Source organism: Leopardus geoffroyi, chromosome C1 (assembly GCF_018350155.1).
Source record: "Leopardus geoffroyi isolate Oge1 chromosome C1, O.geoffroyi_Oge1_pat1.0, whole genome shotgun sequence".
In the NCBI taxonomy this organism is placed as follows: Eukaryota; Metazoa; Chordata; class Mammalia; order Carnivora; family Felidae; genus Leopardus; species Leopardus geoffroyi.
Genome location: NC_059328.1, coordinates 193,982,534 through 194,002,132, shown reverse-complemented (window position 1 = coordinate 194,002,132; position 19,599 = coordinate 193,982,534). Strand labels below are relative to the sequence as shown.

The window sequence follows — 19,599 nt, the reverse complement described above, 5'->3', positions numbered from 1 at the left end:
ACTTTATGTTTGGTCAAATAGTAGTCTAGTTGTTGCTGCGAAGGGTTTTTATAGATATGATTAACGTACACAATCTGCTGACATTAAGATTACCCTCCATAAAGTGGGTGGGCCTCCTATCTTAAAAGGTTTTTGTCAATTTAGCAGGTATAATGAGATAGACTGGTTGCTCCTAACTGCACTAGACAAAGTGGGGGAAAGAAAAGGATGACCTCAGGAAGTCAAATTCCCAGGTCAAGAACTGTACAAATTACCTAGAAGTTCCTATGTCTTCCCTGAAAGAAACCACTATCTCCTATAGCAAAAGAGCTGAAAATCAAACTAAGAGTTTCATCCTGCAAGTGGCTAAATTACAACGCACACTGAATTATTAATCTTGTAGTATGACTGCTACTAAAATAAGGGCACTGATTAAGAAGGAATGGAATCCTGAAAAGTAGAATGGGGATATATGAAAAGATCCTGATGAAGCGGGGGACACTAAACCCCAAAATTCTGCTGAGTCTTCTTTGCCTTTCTTAGCCTTCACACCCTGTCAGAGATTAACCCTGCTTTGCCTGAGAAATCCAAAATGGCCTGAGTTTGCTACCTTACCAAACACTGCTTATTCTCCTCAGGACCCACTCCCACTACCCTCTTTGCTTCTAGAGTTATAACATGACTCAAGTCCCCACAAGCCCCGAAAGGTAAGGTATAGTGTGACCCATGAGAAGGTGCACTACACTCCAAAAGAACTACATGATTTTTCAAACTTACAGGGACAGAAACTCAGGGAATAGGTGTGGAAGCAGACATCAAAGATATAGAATAGTGGAAAGAACATAAAGTAGGACCAAGCTGATTTTTGATATGAGCCCACTAAGCAAAGATTCTGGATGGAATATCATAGCTTGAGGGGTAAAAAAAGGGCTCTAAGAGTCTGGTTGGTTGGTTGGTTGGTTGCCTGGCTGAAACATGGACCAAAAGCAGCCTATACTAAAAGAAGCTGAAAGGCCAGAACTGCCCTGGTATACAATGAAGGAAGGGATGCAAAGAAATAGGAAGATTATAAAGTCAAGAGAGGATTATAATGTCAAGAGTGAGCAAGACCTGCTCACTCACCCAGGAGGATCTGGAGCCTATGCCTTTCATGACCATGAGAAATAAATTTGTGAGGGGAGCCCCAGCATCCCTGTAGAGCTTTGTGGTCACTGTTCTCTGTAGGTCAGAAATTACAGTGGGAAAACTGCTGCCACTGAATTGGAAAACCTAAATGCAACGGAGACCATTAGATCCCAGGGTGGCAGGGGCCAAGTGATGGCACTTCATCGCCAATGACAAGGTGGACATGCGTACCACAATAGACAGTAGAGTCAAAGCAGCAATCAGAATAGTCTGACTTATAGTGACCTGTGGCATTGATCATGGTGTTCCTAGAGGCAAATTCAATGGGCAGTCCACTAAATTCTTACTTGATTTGTAGAAGAACTCTAGATCAAGTGGACAGTAGTCTAACTTAAATCAAAAACAGTCATGGCCCCTCAATTCTCAGACTTGAGCCATTTATAGACCTAGAATTCCATGAATGAAGCAGGAAGGCTGGGTCCCCTTGAGGAAGAACTCTGCTACACTGCCAAAAATGTATACAGCCTTCCCCAAAGGGACCTACAGCCTTTTATCAGGGTGACTGTGCATTGAGAAAAAGGTTAACAGTCAAACTTTGGGGAAGTTACTGGACTTTGGCTCTTAAGTGACACTAATTCCAAGGGACCCAACATTTTACTGTAGTCTGCCAGTCAGAGTAGGGGCTTACAGAGGTCAGCTGATCAACAGCATTTTAGCTGAGATCCATCTTCTAGTGGGTTCAGTGGTTATTCTGTCATTATTCCTCAGTTCTCAAATATATAATTGGAATAAACATACTCAGCAAATGGCAGAATCTCTACATTAGTTCCCTGACCTGTGGAGTGAGAGCCATTATGGTAGTTCTGGCCTCCAGAACTGTGAGAAAGTAAATTTCTGTTGTTGTAAGCTACTCAGTTTGTGGTATTTTGTTATGGCAGCCCTGGGAAACTGACACACCAACCATATTAACAAGACTGGATTTTATCCTAAGGGTAATGGTCGCTCTGAAAGGGTTTCAGGCAGGGGAATATCCTGACATGATCAAATTAGCATTTAACAAAGAATAATGACCAGAATGTGGAAAAGGAATTAGACAAAGCAAAAAACTAAAGGTAAAAAAAAAAATCTTTTAAAGGCTAAAGCCATAATCCTGATGAGAGACAACTGAACTCTGAAATCTGTAGCAGTTTAGTGATGGGAAAAAAAATGAGTAAAGCTAAGAGGAAGATCTGCATGGTAACAAAAATAATTTGAGAGACGCCGAGAGGGTTTCTCTTTTTGGAAACTTCTGTCCACCTTGCACTCCCAAATCACTGTATAAATCCACACATCATTATTTTTTTCTGCTTCAACATATAATTTTAAATCTCCATATTGCTACAACTCATGAAAGAACATGAGTAAGATGCAATTTTCTAAAGCACAGTATCATACAACTCAAGGAAGATCTGCACTTCGTAAAATGAAAACTCTCGTGGTAATATACATTCGTAATGTCCCCTAACCATCTTGTCTAACAACTATTAACACTCCTATGGTCTTTGCTAGCACCTATGGCACACTATCTTTTACCCTAGTTATTTATGAACATGTCCACCTACTTTATTATTTGACTGTAAAGTCCTTTAAAACAAAGCTGTATCTCCCTCACTTGTGTCCCCCATGTCTCACACATGAAGCTCCAAAATAAAAACTGGCTTCACATTGGTCCTGTATTATAACGACTTACAGTTACGATCTTTAAAAACTGTAAAACTTTCAATGAAATGCATTTACCCGTATAGCCCATAAATTTTCCAGGGATTTCTTGATTACAGCAACGACTGCAAAAAATCTGCCCACACAAGCGGCAATGGTGTCTGCGCCTAAAGGTTGTAAATTTCTCACTACAGTCGTAGCACTCTTTACATTGGCTGTCTGGCATCCAGTATTGCTTCAGGTCGCTATCCTATAACAATAAAAATATGCGAAATCGAAAATATGAAAAGATGCAACGACAAATATAGTGCTAATCAATACCCTACGAGGTTTCTTTTGCAGAAACTGACAAACCATTTTGAGAATTCATGTGGGAATGGAAATGGCCAAAATGACCAAGGCAATCTGAAACAAAAACAAAGTTGAAGGACTTACATTACCAGCCATCAAAATTTATTCTGAAACTATGGTAATTTTAGACAGAAAATCAGTTCAAGGATAGAAAAAGACAGGAGCTATATAACAGAAAAGAGAGCCCAGGTACACCCACACACATGTTATGTGGACTCGTGACAAGATTTATAATGCCATCAGTGAAGAATGGTCTTTCAAAACCAAAATTGGTGTTGGGTCCATCTAGACATCCATGAGAAAAAAATAAATCTTGACCCCAAAACTTCACATGAATAATGAAGTTTCTTGAAGAAACTATGGAAGACTATTCACTGACGGTGGGCTAAATAAATACCTCTTAAACAGAAAAGCACTAACTTAAAACAAAAAGCACTAACCATAAAGGAGAAAAAAATTTATAAAATTAAGAATTTACACGTAAAAATACACATTCATAGCTGAAGGAAGTACTAACTGGACATTCTTTCAGACGGCATTATGCCAGTTTTAGTGGGTATGTCATGAGGCCCATAGAAATATTTGATAAATGATCTTCTGAAGTACCTGGCTTTTCCCCTCCATGATTTCCTTGAGGCGTTTTAATACTGTGCTGAGGCTTCGAAGCTGAACAGCTGTACGAGGGTCATGACCTCCAAAGGCAGGCTCTGCTTTCCTTCTTGTGTCTGAGTCAGATTTACCGAAAAAAAAAAAAAAAGCAAAAAAAAAGCAACCTTGTTATTAGTCCTTACTGTCTACGCAAAAACAAGGCATATATGAAGATATATATGTGATGTATAGTGCCTTTTACTATTAACATAAATTTATGTTCTCCCAGCCAGTAATATGGATTGAGAGTTAAAACTAGTCTTTATAGGGGGTGCCTAGGTGGCTCAGTCGGTTAAGCATCCAACTTCGGCTCAGGTCATGATCTCACGGTACATGAGTTCAAGCCCCGTGTCGGGCTCTGTGCTGACAGCTCAGAGCCTGGAGCCAGCTTTTGATTGTGTCTCCTTCTCCCTCTGCCCCTTCCCCGCTCGTGCTCTGTCTCCCTCTCTCTCAAAAATAAGCAAACATTAAAAATAAAAAAAAAACAAACTAGTCTTTATAAAGGTAAGAGGCTGTTGGAAGTATTTCTTACTACCACATAAAACATTGCTTCACAGGCAAGTAAGGGCTACCTAACACAAGCACTGTCTAATAAGACCACTGAGAGTTTTGAGGCCTCTGCCAGATGTACTGCTTAAATGGCCCCAAAATTCATTAATGATTTATTGGGCTCTTTGGTCCCAAGCCATAATCAATACCGGCTAGAAATTTAGCAGAAGAAAAGGCAATCTCTGTGAGTTAACCTAGCTTAGCCTCTATAGTCAAACAGTAAGCAACAGTCCAGTTCAGTCTACACACAAACCACCTAAGCCTCATTGAGCAGATGATCAGAAAGTTTAATAACACAGCCCCCAAAGACTCTGACAGAGTTCAGAACATCCAGGGTGGTAACTTACCCACAAAAGTCCCTCCATCAAGTCTAAACAGATAAAAATGCCAAAGAATTGCTAGAACTCCAATCCTACCCTTTCCTGCCACCTCCTTAACCCTGCATCTCCAACTGGAAGGGATCACTTACACTTTAAATAGCAATACTTATGCCAGTCCTATCAACAGTAAAACAAACCCAAATTCAGTTTTGTAGCCAAAACGGGTGTGCCCACCAAAGCTGTCATGTTATTTCATTTTGCAGCCAGATTACTACTGAAGCTACCGCCTGTTCCTGGCTCTGGCAGTTACAAAACCTAAGTCAAGCAAAGGTGGCTTGACAAAAAGGCTGACATCTCTGTTAGCTTAAACTCATTAACCTAATAACCTATGGCAGATCAGGATGGAAAATACACCACCTTAAATCTTCTCAAACTCACTTATTTGCTAGTTGCCTTAGCTGTTCTTTGTCTGGGCTGGATGGGACAGAAAGGATTACCAAGAAATGAGAGGTTGGCCTCTAAACTGACAAAGAACTCCAAAGACAACTGAATCACAGAAGTGATTATTGAAACTGTACCTGTTAGAAAACTTAAAAACTTTACCTTTCTATACATAGTATTACCCTAATTTCAGCAGATAACTCAGATGTGTTGTTACTAGAATAAAAGGTACAAGTATTAGAATGACCAAAATTTTGAATATCACAATATAATAAAAAGCAACTCTCCGTAATTTGAGTTGAAAAAAGAGGCAGACGAAGCTGTTAGAATTCCAATAGCTGTGCTCCCATGCAGGGACAACAAATAATCATGAAGCCCCTTCTAGCTGCTTAGAGGTATAAGAGAGTACTAATAGCATCATTCACCGGAGAAGGAAGAGCGGCACTGTTCCTGGAACCAACAGAATCACAGGTATCCGATGGAGGTGACAGAGATCTGAGAGGAAATCTGGTCTAGCACTCTGCCCTAAATAACCTTAGTTGTTTCTCCTGTAAAATGGATACTGCATAATTAAATGACTTTCCTAAAGTCACATAGCAAGTAAATTGTGGAATTGCAGCCTTTTGTTAGAAAAAGGAACTTGAGGACACCTGGGTGGCTCAGTTGGTGAAGTGTCCAACTTCAGCTCAGGGCATGATCTCACAGTTCGTGAGTCCAAGCCCCACATGGGGCTCTCTGCTGTCAGTGCAGAGCCCGCTTCAGATCGTCTGGCCCCCACTCTCTCTGCCCCTCCCTGCTCATGTTTGTTTTCTCCCTCTCTCTCTCTCTCTCAAAAATAAGCAAACATTTAAAAAAAAGAGAGAAAGAAAGAAAAATGAACTTGATTGGTCAGTCTCAGGCTTCTGAAGCTTAAATGCTTCTAGCAGCTAAGGTAGAATCAAAGAATCAAACGGAGTTGATAAAAGAAAGTAAGGAGTAGTGGAGATTGCAGCAAACTAGACATTACAAGCTCCACCTTGTGATATTTAAATTCAGGTTCATCAAAACACCACGACAAGTGTGGTAGGCTGTCAGTTTGTAACCCCTAAGAGATTAGATTCTAGCCCAACTCCTCAATTTGACAAATAAAGAAATTCTATGCTTAATTCAGCATAGGATTTAGTCAGACCCCTCCACAAAAACAGTAGTGTTGCCAGAGGTCAGGTTCAAAAGCAAAGGAGCTTACTGAGCTTAAAGGTTAAAGTAAGGATGGCCTCCTTTCTCTCTCCCCCACTTCCCACCTTCTGATTCTTCCTTCCAAATGGGTGATGTAACCCAGGCAGAGGCTCACTGCTCTGGGAAACCTGCAGTGGTGATGCAGCCCGCCCCACTCCAGTCCTTAGGAGGTCGTAAACTGAGTCTGAACTAGCTAGAAGAGCTCTCTCGCCAACCACCATTACCTGTGCCTGCCCACTTTTCACTCAAGGATCTCACGGGGAAGACTGGCCAGACAAGACAAGATCTGGTGTTCAGGGACACTTGACTTCCAATGCTGCCCCCTCCTCCTCTATTATGTCACCTCTCACTGCCTTTCTTTTGCCCCCTTGAGCTGGGCAAGCCACTGTGCTGAGTTTAAAAATCTAACAGAAACTGACTAACATAGAAGTCTAACATAGAATCTAACATAGAACTGACTTTGTCTAGTCTCTCATTCAGACACTGATCCCCAGCCTATACTCATCAGAAAAGCATGAAAATGAAGGAGATGACTACAGTAGACCAGGACAGAGAACAAACAGGCAAGAGCTCAGCTTATCCAGCCACAATGACAGTCCGCATCCCAACAAGGACAGAAGGACAAGAGCAAGGGGCAGCCCACTAACGGAGTTGAGAGTTCTGCAGCCAGAGGCATGCACACCACATTACACTAGCCATCCCAAGAACAGATGCAGAATTAATTCACAAAGTTGAAACTAACCTGTATTCTCCTGGGGATGTTGCAAACTGTTCTCTTCTGAAACCCAAGCAAGTAATTAATCAAAAAAACAGTCAAGATATCTGTGCTTGGCCTAAGTTAAAATTTAACAAAATGCTTAAGAATTTTTTTTTTTAGGTATCAACAAATTCTTTCACTATCTAGGTAACAGTTTCATGAATCCTGAAGAGCACCTGACTATTCCAAACAGCAGAAAAGTTAAGTCACTAAATAACCTGGGAAACACAATGTCTGGAAAAATCTAACACACAGAGAAGAATGAAATAAGAACACTGTCTCACCTAATACTGCTGAAGATCGCCGCTGGAGTTCCTCATTAAGCTGTTTTTTATAAGGTGTAGGTGACCTCACAGACTGTGTTCTTGAAGGGAGCTGAGGGCTGGTCCAACTTCCACTTAGAGACGGCTGCTCTCCCTGGCCCCCTTCCACTCGCTCTGTAGCAAAGGAAAGCTTGGCATTATTTGCAAAACTAAGACTCAGAGTTCAGCAAAGAGAAGGAATAGATAAAACTGTTCTGAAGATAATGTATATACGTAATATATGATAACTAAAAATTAGCTTAAAAAAAAGATATTCAAGAAAGTGGCAAAATTATGGGCCAATATTTCTTCCTTGGCATGTGATCTTCAGTTTGTTTCACTTTTTCATTAGAAATACCTTGAGCATATTAAAGGAAATAGAATGTAAGCTTCACACAAAGGCGAAAATTTTTTTTATCTGCTTTGTTTATGGGATAGATCCCATGCACTATTAAAACAGTGATAGTGGATAATAGGTACTCAATAAATATTTGCTGAATAAACAAAAAGATTATTGTCTTATGATGACTAAATATAATGTGTAATCCCACATGAGATCCTGGAACAGAAAAAGGACTTTAGGTAGAAACTGAAAAATGAATACAACACATACTTTAGTTTATAATACTGTGTCAATAATGGTTCATTAATTGTAATAAGTGCACTATACTAACGTGAGATGTTAATAACAGGGAAAACTGGGTGTGGGGGTATAGGAGAATCCTGTACCATCTTCCCAATTTTTCTGTAAATCTAAAAGCAAACAATAAAATTTTTCTAAAAAGTCATTACCTTAAAAATGGACTAACAGGAGGAGATTTCACAGAACTTTAAATTGACTACTAATAAAAGTCAGTTAAGACTGGGGCACCTGGGTTGGCTCAGTCAGTTCCAACTTTTGGTTTTGGCTCAGGTCATGATCTCACAGTTCATGGGATCAAGCCCCCTGTCAGGCTCTGTGCTGACAGTGCTGAGCCTGCTTGGGATTCTCGTTCTCCTTCTCTCCTCTGCCCCTCCCCTGCTCTCTGAATAAATAAATAAATAAATAAACAAACAAACTTTAAAAAAAAAAAAGTCTGTTAATACTATTAAAATTTCTTCTGAACTAATTAAACTATTAACCCTCAAGTTCCTTACAAGAGGGATTACTTTCTAATGCATTTCAAATAATACAGCCAAATATAAAGCAGAGATAATAGGCCACATTTTTTTAAAATTTTTTTTTTTATGTTTATTTACTTATTTTGAGTGACAGAGAAAGAAAACACCAGCAGAGAAAGCGAGAATCCCAAGCAGACTCCATGCTGTCAGTGCGGAGCCCAACGCAGGGCTCCAACTCAGGAACTGTGAGATCATGACTTAGGCTGAAGTCGAGAGTCAGATGTTTAACTGAATGAGCCACCCAAGGCGCCCCTATTTTTTAAAATTTTTCTTCCAGGTAAAAAATACCTTACTTCAAAAGAGCTCACTTAAAAAGTACCTTTTCCCTTCTAGTTATGGAATGAACAAGTCATGGATATAAAAGATACAGCATAGGGAATATAGTCAATGGTACTGCAGTAACGCTGTATGGTGACAGATGACAGCTACACTTGGGGGAGTGGGGCATAACTTGTCAAAATCACTATGCTGTACACCTGAGACTAATGTAACATTAGGCGTCAGCTATACTTCAATTAAAGAAATAAAAATAAGCAAGATCCCAATTAAGGAACATTTTGTAAAATATTTGGCGTGTTCTCTACAAAACTGTCCATCTCACAAGACAGAGAATAGGAGACAAAAGATAGATGAAAACTATATGCAGTATGTAATCCTGGACCTGATCCCGGGAGTTTTGAGGGCAATGCATTTGTTTGGAATACAGACTGTTGATTAAATAAAAGTCCTGCATGATGTTAAATTTCCTTATATAAATAGGTAAAAAGTATCTTTTCACTTGATATTATTACACTTACATCTTAATCTAACAGGTTTAAGTCAAGAAGCGTGCTGACAGTTTCAATTTTGGAAAAATAGGAATCTTTCCTCCCAGGTGCTGAGTCTTCTAGTTTTATGGCTTTAATTAAAATCTTTTGGCTATTTACCCCCATAAAAACAAAGTCCATTCTGTGAACTTAAGAAAGTTGAAACATATTAAGAAACGAAAAAAAAATGCTACCTTCAAAGAGGGATCTCTTTGAACATTATTTTTCAATTCAGACCTTCAGTTACCAATAACTAATAAGATTACAGGGAAAATCCTAGCTTTCTTCTCTTGAGCAGCAAACCCCAGTGACCGATAATTAAAGCTATCTCCTTGTTGATATTTCACATTCTTGCAAAGACACAGCATGAAAGCTGAGCTGAACAAGAGAATTTTAGAAAATCAAAATTACAGGTTCTCTGATCCGTAAGAACAAGTCTTACCTTTGTTAAATCGAAAGAGATTTACAAAAGAACTATACGCTGATTTAAAAGGAGGTTCGTCCTGATCAGGAGTCAAAGGTTTAAAGTGTGTGAGATGAGAAGGACTAGTAGGAGATCGAGGCAAATCATTAGCAGAGTCCAATGTTGGGGAAGTCTTATCATCTGTGGCCATTTCATGAGTCTAAAAAACAAAAGATAGGAGTTCCTAAGGAAGCCCAAAATTTGATTCCAAACAGCATACCTAAATATCTGGAAATCTGACTCTGAAAACTCTGATCTCTGAAACCAAAGAGTAAATAAATCTAGTATATATTGCAAATTAAGGCTTAAAAACACTGCAGTCTAGATCATGAGGAAGGGTGTCAGACAACTGAAACTACGATTACACAGCCAATCTAATTTTCAACATTGCTATTTAATCTACAGAAAATATAAAAATTATTAGTAATTTGGAGGTAAGGTACAAATGTGAGCAGGAAAAAAGAAATAAAAAGCATTTTCACATAATTTATATCTTTTCCATTTTAACATTTCTTTTGGAAAAAGAGATAACTCGACAGCTGTTTAAAGTTATAAGGAAAACTCGTTTTACACAACCATATTAATTCCTCAAAAAATTTTTAATTTATTTCAATTTTTCTTTTAAAAATATAAAACATAAATATTTCCAAGAAAAGAAGATGAAACAGTCATCCCTTAATGACACTTCTGTACAACCTCAAAGATTTCTTCAAACTGTGCCTCATCTCCTCAAGAACTATTCAAATCAACAAGCTGTTCCTGTCATCTCTCCTCCTAGGCACGTGAATCTGGTTTTTCTCCCTTTAGCATAACCTCATATAGACATTAAAATGAAGATCTTAAAGAGCTTTTTTTTGTAAAATAACCAAAAATGATAGTTCAACCAAAGCAGTAAAGGTAAGCACGTCACCAGATGGAGAGTAGAGAAAAACACTGATGTCTCTTTTCTGCCGTATTAACACTTCAAATTAATGACAACCATGAACTATGCATAGCTATAGTCATTAAAGTACTACAGATGACTTTTGATTTTTGTCATCTACCTTATATCTTACAAAGAGGACATCACACTCCCACAAAACGCTTTTCACTTTCAAAATCGTATCTACCACCTTGTTTTAATTTTACAAAAATCCTGGAAAGCGCACAGAGCTGGCCTTACTACACTTTGCCTTTGAGGCAACCAATGCACACTGAACCTAAAGTGACTTTCTTGAGGGTCACACAACGAGTCAGTGGTAGAACTGTAATTACACCCCAAGTTTTATCCCAGAATTCCTCTTTAGATCGAAGTTATTATTGTAGCTCTTCACAGACTTCAATTCCAGCCTATCTAAATTCCTGATTAATAATTTAATTGATTAAAGCAGAAATGAAACCATGGACTTGAACATGATTTGGCAATAAATGTTTATTGGTATGGGGGGGGGAGTAGAGGAGGAAGAAAAAGAGGAAGGAGTGTTGAGGAAAAGGAGGAAGGAGAGAGATGGAGAAGAGAGAGGAAGGAGGGAGAAAGGAGGAGAGGGTGGGAGGGAGTGAGGGAGATGGAGGGAGACAGAAAGGGTCTCCAATACCACCTTCTATTGGGGAGAATAGTCAACAATTCTAAATTATCATGACAATCCATATTCCAGCATAAAAGATTCTGAAGCAAGCTGCTAAACGAATTCGTGTCAACTCAAAATGGGGGGGGGGGGGGGGGGAGAAAAAGGGGAAGAAAAAAGAGTACTAAAGACAAAGGATTGTGTGATTGCAACAACCACCCTCAGGCTTGGAAAAACAGTCCACATTCTACTGTGACATAAGTAGCATCTGAAGCAGAGTTAGCAATCTGCATGAAGAATCTCAGCGTTACTACTGAGGGTCACCCATACACAAAACTATTAATAAGCTTTGGAGATGTGAGCATAAAAATTACCATGAAAACGCTCAGCAAGTGCAGTCTCTGAAACATAAACACAATCACATAGCTAATCTTAACAATTTCATAATGACACCAGGATCTTGAAAAAACTGCCTTACAACTCTTATTCTCTGGCAGCTTAATTACTGTCTGGGATGTAAACTAGGCCTCCTTGCTGAAAGGCAATTAGAAATATTAACCTGGCCTTCCAAATGCCAGTACTTTGCCTCTTATTTCAAGGCTACCCCACCACACACTATCTCGGTGATGAAGCCAATGCGAAGGCTAATCAGGTATTACGTGTAGAACACAGGCCAGATCCACTAGCCAATTTCAAAATATAGTGGATGAAAAAATCCAAGTATCAGTGAATAATTTCTAAATACAGTTTTTAAAAATACTCAAGACAGATCTAATAATGCAGGCCAGCTGAATACTAGAATTGTCAGTTTCCATCAACAAAGATTTTGTTCAATTTTTGACCAACATGCCAACAGAAACACTAAAGGAAGACCACAACGTGATCCACATTACTCTTCCCAGAAAGCAGAAAATGGGAGCCCACAGGAAAAGAAAAAGGGAAAGTTGTTTTTGCTCCACAGAACAGACGACCTGCCCAATCTTTGTCAAAAGCCCAAACCCAACCAAAACAAACAAACAAACAACTAAGGTTATTATTGAATCCTGATAGAATGAAAATTTTGGAGTGGCAGAAAAGGAGATTCAAATAAGTTTGAAATAAGAGAGTGCAAAACCAAACCACTACCTCTGGTTTTAAAACAGAGTATGCACTGAATCAATAAATGATAATTTAACACATACCTACACATCTCAGATAAACATAAATAACTTGCTTTCTACAGAATTCTAGCACTTCTCATATTTCTTGAATATCTTAAAAATAATCTCTATATTGGACATATCTTAATTCTCTAAAAACATCCATCGCATTTCATCCTCACCCTTTTGCTGGGAACATTATAAGCAAAGGTAAAATACTAAATGGGAAATCAAGTCTCCTCCTCAAGAGACTTTGAAACATAGGTAGTAATGGGATGGACTCAAGTAGAAGAAACAAATATTTTTAAAGAGGTCTGTTCATATTTGAAAACCCACTACTGGTGTCGTTTTCTGCAGCTCAAGAACTTTCTTTTTCAGTCTACGGATGCACCTCTGACACACAGACTAGGAGCTGATCCATCAGAGAGGGAGGAGGAACGGGACTGTGCACCTCCGAAATAAGCTGAGAGGCGTGGGACAAGAGAGGGGCAAGAGAACTTCAAATGTTTCCAAGGAAACCTCTTCAAGAACAGCCGCACCCGGCTCCCAGACCAGGGGCAACCGGGGAATCGGGGAGCCGGCTTGCTGCGGGTACCGGTTCTCTGCCCTTCGTTGCCCAGCCTCGGCCACAGTCCGGCCTCCAGCCACGGTGGTGAAGCTTCAGCTCTCGCCTTCACTTCAGCCTTCCCCTCGGCTCTGGCCCCGGAGCTCCCCAAACCGGCCTTCTTCCTCACTCTCAGCGCCAGCCGGCCGCGCGCCAGGCCCCCTCCCTTACCTGCGCCTCCCGCCTGGGCCCCGCCGGCCACCCTCCACCCCGGTCGCCGCTTCACCCCGTTCAGGCGCGGAAAGCCAGCTCCGGAGCGCAGCGACGGGGGTACTCGGGCCGCCGGCGGTTGCTGCAGGAAGCAAAGCCACTTACATGGTTGATGCGGCTTCTCCCTTCCCCCGAAGGCTCCGCCCCCTGTCCCTCCTTCTCTCCAATCCGCAATTCTCCCGGCCGCCGGCTCCGCCCTCTTCTTCCCGTCCGCGCCACGTTTGGATCAGACGCCCAGGCAAAAAGAGTCGAGTTCAGATAGAGTCGTCCTCGACAGCTTGGCTGGTTAGGCCGCCTCCTCCTTCCCAGAGGAAGGCAGGGCGACTGCATGCGTGAGCATCACGCGTGTCGGGTCACCGGACTGGTGCTGGCTGGGCCACCGCGGTTACCGTATGTGTTCGATGACATGGGCTCTCGTAATATGTTACCGCGCTCAGCGTTCCTAGGGACTGACACTCAGGAGAGCGACGACGGTTGTCACACTTAAGTGACTCCGTCAATAACTGGCCAGGTGACCTTAAGCAAATTACTAACTTCCTTAGGCCCCTGCCCTCTTAACTGTAAAATGGGGCTGATAACAATACCCACTTCACGGACAGTTTTTTTGAAGATTAAGGAAAACATGGCACGTAAAGCCTTTGGCACAGCGCCTTACCCAGAGTAAGTCATGGGAGCTCTACAGCTAGTGTTTTCATTCAAGTTGTGTGTTGCCAAGACTGGGTGCCAAGAAAATTACCGAGCCTGGTCTTGCTCAGCCTGGCTAGCATTAATCCATTTTTTTGTCCCGCTGTGAGCGTTGTGCCCTTAGCTGAAGACAACACGCCAAAACCTGCTGACCCCAACGGTGGGACTTGGCAGGGAGGTCAGAAAGTTAATGAAACCCAAAGTGAGGTGCTATTTTAATTCAATTCTCCAGGCCCTTTCCTCAAGAGTTTTGGCAAATCCCTACCCAGTTTTCCTCGAGTTGCCCTCCTCAGCGGATGGAGAATGGCGTCAAAACCTGAAGGCTGATACCACTACGGGGAAATCCCGATCACCATCTTCAGCTGGGTCCCTCGGCAATCATCCTCAGAGTGGGTAGTCTGCCCCCCTCGCCCCTCCGTCACTACTGTTCCACATCACACCGTTCCTCGTGCCCCATTACCTTCACTATTGATCTCAGCAGAGAATCTCACCTGAGTCAAAAGGCACAAGCTATTGGGTGTGACCTCTAACAAACCTCCCACATATTTATGATTCTGAGTCTATTATTATGATGGTACTATGCTTATATTCCTTCCTGTATTATGTATTAGTTGTATGTGTACTGAAAATAACTTTTCCTTTTCTTCTTTTTATATTGATTCGTATTGTTCAATTCATTAAACAAGGAGGCCATCAGGCCATTAGTCTGAGACTTTTTTCTTTTTTTTTTTAGGGAGAGAGAAAGAGAATGCCCATGTGTTGGGGAGGGGCTGATGAAGTGAGAGAGAGAATCCCAAGCAGGCCCCAGTGCAGAACCGAACTCGGGGCTCAATTCCAGGACCCTGGGATCATGACCTGAGTAGAAATCAAGACTGGGATGCTCAACCAACCTAGAAGGCCCCAGAATGAGATGGTTCTAATGATTGAGTAGCCTCTGTAAGTATACCAAAACCGAAGCCTAGAATGCGTCAAAGGTTATGAATTTGAAACCTAAGGACAACCAATCACCAACAGCCACCTAGGCTTTCCTAAATATGCAACCGCCTAAAATGTGGTCAGTCAAATAATGTTCTTGCTTTGCTTCTGCCTCTACAAGTCTTTCCCCTAGCTCCTGTCGGTGGAGTGCTTCCGATCATTTTGCATTTGGCAATGTCCGATTCCTGCTCAAATAAACTCTTAGAAATTTTAATATGCCTCAGTTTATCTTTTAACAGTATCAGTACAGACTTGTGTTTTTTTTACACTGTTATAATTCATTACTGCCACCCCTCTTTTTGATAGTCAAGTTGTCCCTAATTTGCCCAGTGAGAGCCCCTTCAAGCAGCTCCTGTGTACATTTGACATGCCTTCATCACTTTTTGAGCACTTCCTTACTTTTTTACCCAATAAAATATGCCAGACTCATCTTGAACTATCCTTGATCTAAAATTAGTTCTGTAAGGATCCCTGATTCTCTTTAGTAGGAACACAAAGATATTTTTAAAAATCATGAAATTCAGGGGCACCTGGGTAGCTCGGTGGGTTGAGCTTCTGACTTCAGCTCAGGTCATGATCTTACATTTCATGAGTTCGAGCCCCGCGTCGGGCTCTGTGATGACAGTTCAGAACCTGGAGCCTGCTTCAGATTCTGTGTCCCCCCTCTCTCTCTGCCCCTCCCCTGCTCATGCTCCCTCTCCTTCTCTCTCTCAAAAATAAACATTTAAAAAAAAATCATGAAATTTTTTTCATGGCTAGGAAGTAATGAAAGTGGCACTCACATTCACTGCACATGAAAACATAAATAGGTATATCCCTCCTAGAAAATGCTTTGACAGATCTAACAAGTGCCTTTAAAATGTTCATACTCCTTGATCCAACAATTACAATTCTATCAGTCGTGCCTAAGGAACGGAGTCGAGTACAAAGTATAGCTAAATATGTTTTTCACAATTATTCAAAACAATAATAAATAAAAAGGAAACAAATTTCCAATGAACACAAATAACATGAAAGTAATATAGTCAAATGATGGGCAATTAGGCAATCATTAAAAATTATGCCAAGACTTTCTAGAGCATTCTTCATTTCATGATCAATCTTCTTGAAAAAGTTTTGTCTCCCTTCCCTCACCTCCCTTTCAAACTTCAATCCTCTATAGTAAGGCTTCTATCAGAATCATTCTGATAGATTTATGCTTCTTAAGGTGCATTTGTGAGGTCTTCCCACTTGCTAAAATTAATTTCAGGCTTTGTCTTCCTTGCCCTCTCTGTAGTACCCCCTCCTTTTTAGAAACTTTCTCTTTATTTCCCATCAATCTGTGCTGATTTTTCTACCACCTCCTAGATAATCCTTGCCATTGTCTTTTGGGGGCCACTTTTCCTCCACTTAGCTGTTAAAGGTATTGAGTATTCCACAGAATTCTCACTGAGGTAGACTTTTCTTCTTACTGTATACTTCTAGTTTATGACCTCTTAAATTCTATGGCTTCGACTATCAACACATGCTTGTTCGTTTGCTAGGGCTGCCATACCAAAATGCCACAGATCGGGTGACTTAAACAACAGAAATTTACTTCTCACAGTTCTGGAGGTTGGAAGTCCAAGATCAAGGTGCCTGCAAGGGTTACTTTCTCCTGAGGCCTCTGTCCTTGTTCGCAAATAAATGGCCACCCTCTTGCAGCCTCTTGACATGATCATCCCTCCGTGCATGCACATGTGTCCCAACTTCCTCTTCTTATAAAGACACTAGTCCAGGGGCACCTGGGTGGCTCAGTTGGTGAAGCATCTGACGTCTGACTCTTGATTTTGGCTCAGGTCATGATCTCATGGTTTGTGGGTTCAAGCTCCATGCCAGGCTCTGCACTGATAGTGCTCTATGATCGTGCTCTAATACACACACTCTCTCTCTCTCTCTCTCTCTGCCCCTCCCCCCTCAAAATAAATAAACTTTAAAAAAAACACTAGTCAGATTGGATTAGGGTCCACCAATATCACTTCACTTAACCTTAATTACCTCTTTAAAGGTCCTCTTTCCCAACACAGTCACGTTCTGAGGTACTAGGGATCAGTGCTACAACATACGAATTTGAGGGAAAGAAGGACACACACTTTAGCCCATAACAATGCTAAAGAGTCTCAGATTTTTCTCTCTAGCCCAGACACCCCTCCTGAACTGCAGATGCAGCTAAATGCCTCCATAACATCTCTATCTGGCTGTCCCACAGGCATCTCAGATTTAACACATCTTAAACTCAACTCATGAAAATCTGTGACTCTGTCTGTATTTGTTGAAGGGCACCCTGTCACCCAAACCCCATGCCCAGAAATCACCTTTACTATCCTTTCTCCCATAATCTTCATGGCCAATAAATGTCAATAAAGTGAATTTCCACAAGGTAGAATGTTTCACTGCATTTTTTTTTTTAGATCATCAAAATGAAAACACAAATGCCTTAGACTATTTCTGACAATCCTGTTATCTGGATGAGTGTCTCATAACCAAATACTGACAGAAATTTCATAGCCCATGTTTCTATTTGTGTGTACAACAGTAAATAGGACCAGCTCCTATTAAAATATCCAGATTTTTTCATTGGCCAAGTGAAAAACAAATGATGTCAAGGCATGCAATATTAACAAAACAGAAAAATGGTGTGCTAAATGAATTCTCACACGACACCCAGAATAGGCAAGCTAAATTCAAAACAGCAAGAATGTAAGCAAACATCATGTGTTACGTTTAGTTAATGTTGTCAATGGGTAATGTATTATCTTATAGTTTTGTTTCTAGTCATTTTGTCTATAAATTTATTTTTTAGTTGTATAAGAGCTATCAGCATAAGGAGCATATATATACCTAGTTTTGCATATACATATATGCAGTAAAAAAATCAATTCTAGGGATCTACAAGAAAATATTTTCAATGAAAAAGGAGTCCCTGTGTTATTGGCTTAGGAAACACTGTTTTAGGATGCTGAGATTCCCATCCATAAGTGTCCCACAGTGGCTCAGAGCCAAATTTGCAGCCCATCTCTAGAAGTGTTTAGGATTTGCTGGAATACATTTTGTGATTCAATTCATCTTGGTTCTGTATAATTTCCTATATGTATTCTATCTTTTCCTCGTTTTCCTCACATATATTCAATGTGTTTTATCGTGCTATGTTGTGTTATTTTGAAGGCTTCCTTAAATCCTTTCTGAAACAAGAAAGAATATACTTTTAGTAGTAGGCAAAGGGTGAACCTGATATAAAATGAGAGTAAGTTTACAATCTCAGGTGACTTTGGGTCTCAGATTCTAGATGAAAATACAAGCTTACATACCTCTATAATCATTTCTACAAGAATAAATGGAGGTAACAGCTACTTTCCATTAATCCACTTCAAAAATCAAGTGCAGGGCACTGGCTGGCTCAGTGGCATAGCATGTGACTCCTGATCTAGGGGTTGTGAGTTTGAGTCCCACCTTGGGTGTGGAGATTACTTGAAAATAAAATATTTTTTTAAAAAATCAGCACATGCAATGCTATGTATCCCCTCCCCCCCCACCTTTACTTTTCTCTTGGGAAAAATACCAGTGCCCTCTAGTGTTCAAAATGTACCTTGTGTAATGACCTTCATACCGGTTTATCTTCAGAGTAATTGTAATCCGATATTAGAGAAAAAAATGTTTTATTATTTATTTATTTTTTAATGTTTATTCATTTTTGAGAGAGAGAGAGAGAGAGAACGACGCAGGGACAGAGAGCTGTCTGCACAGAACCCAGCGCAGGGCTGGAACCCAAGGACCACAACCCCAAGATCATGATCTGAGCCTGAGCCAAAGTGGGCTGTTTAAATCGACTGAGCCACCCAGGCGCCCCGAGAAAATTTTTTAAAATAAGTTTTGGGACACTGAATCCTGGGCAGTAATATACAAGCATTACAACCACTACAAATCACTGTCTAAAATGCCCCTCCCCCATGTTTTCAAGAGTAAGGAATACACAAAAATAATTCCTGTAGCTGACAGAATTTTTTTTATTCCAGTGTTTCCTAAGGCTTCACATCTTTATTCCAACTTCACTGGAATCCAGACAATAATCTCCTATATTTATCTTCTAATGCAAATGACACCTGGGCTTATTGATAGTATGTACTTAGCAGTAATTAGAAATATAGGTACAGAAGTTCTGAAGACGTAGTAGCGGAAATTTACCGTGGCATGCCTACCTGTGTATTTAATTCTTTGCATTCTAGTTGCTCCGAGAAGCCCCCAAAGCAACCCCATACTGCCTACCCCCGCCCACACTCCTCCTTCTGCCAAAGGCTCGGTCCGGTCTACCGCACACCCAAGTAGCGCCGGAAGTCTTTCCTTTGCAGTCACTGAGAACCTGGAAACTCACTCCGCAAGGCCCTAGGCGGCGTGGGTCTTAGACTACAGCCCTGGCGCTCCCTGGTCGCAGGACTGCAAATGGCATTCACGTCCTTCCGCGGCCGGGTTCCGGGGCCGAGTCTAGGGGGCGCTGCGACCCCTCCCCACACCGCGAGCGAAGAGAAAGCAGCAGCAGATCTCGCACCAGAAGTTCCGGGACCCGGCCCTGCCCACCCAGAGCGATCGGCGCGCGATGATTGGCGGTGTGGAGG

At 41.0% G+C, this 19,599-nt stretch overlaps 1 protein-coding gene across 9 annotated transcripts in view; it reads right to left on the bottom strand.

Annotated features, from left to right (window-relative positions):
• Positions 1–19,535, bottom strand: part of PIKFYVE (phosphoinositide kinase, FYVE-type zinc finger containing) — an 86,599-nt gene extending 67,064 nt beyond the window's left edge. For 2 of the 9 annotated variants that reach the window (XM_045480998.1, XM_045481001.1), the window contains exons 1-6: positions 13,418–13,523; positions 9,795–9,975; positions 7,368–7,520; positions 7,069–7,104; positions 3,760–3,878; positions 2,881–3,052 (exon numbers count right to left, since the gene is read on the bottom strand). In XM_045480998.1, coding sequence (XP_045336954.1) covers positions 2,881–3,052; positions 3,760–3,878; positions 7,069–7,104; positions 7,368–7,520; positions 9,795–9,966 — 652 coding nt within the window. In that variant the 5' untranslated portion in view covers positions 9,967–9,975; positions 13,418–13,523. The other 7 variants (XM_045481003.1, XM_045481006.1, XM_045480999.1 and 4 more) reach the window with 7 other exon arrangements.
• Between the last annotated feature and the right edge of the window lie 64 nt (positions 19,536–19,599).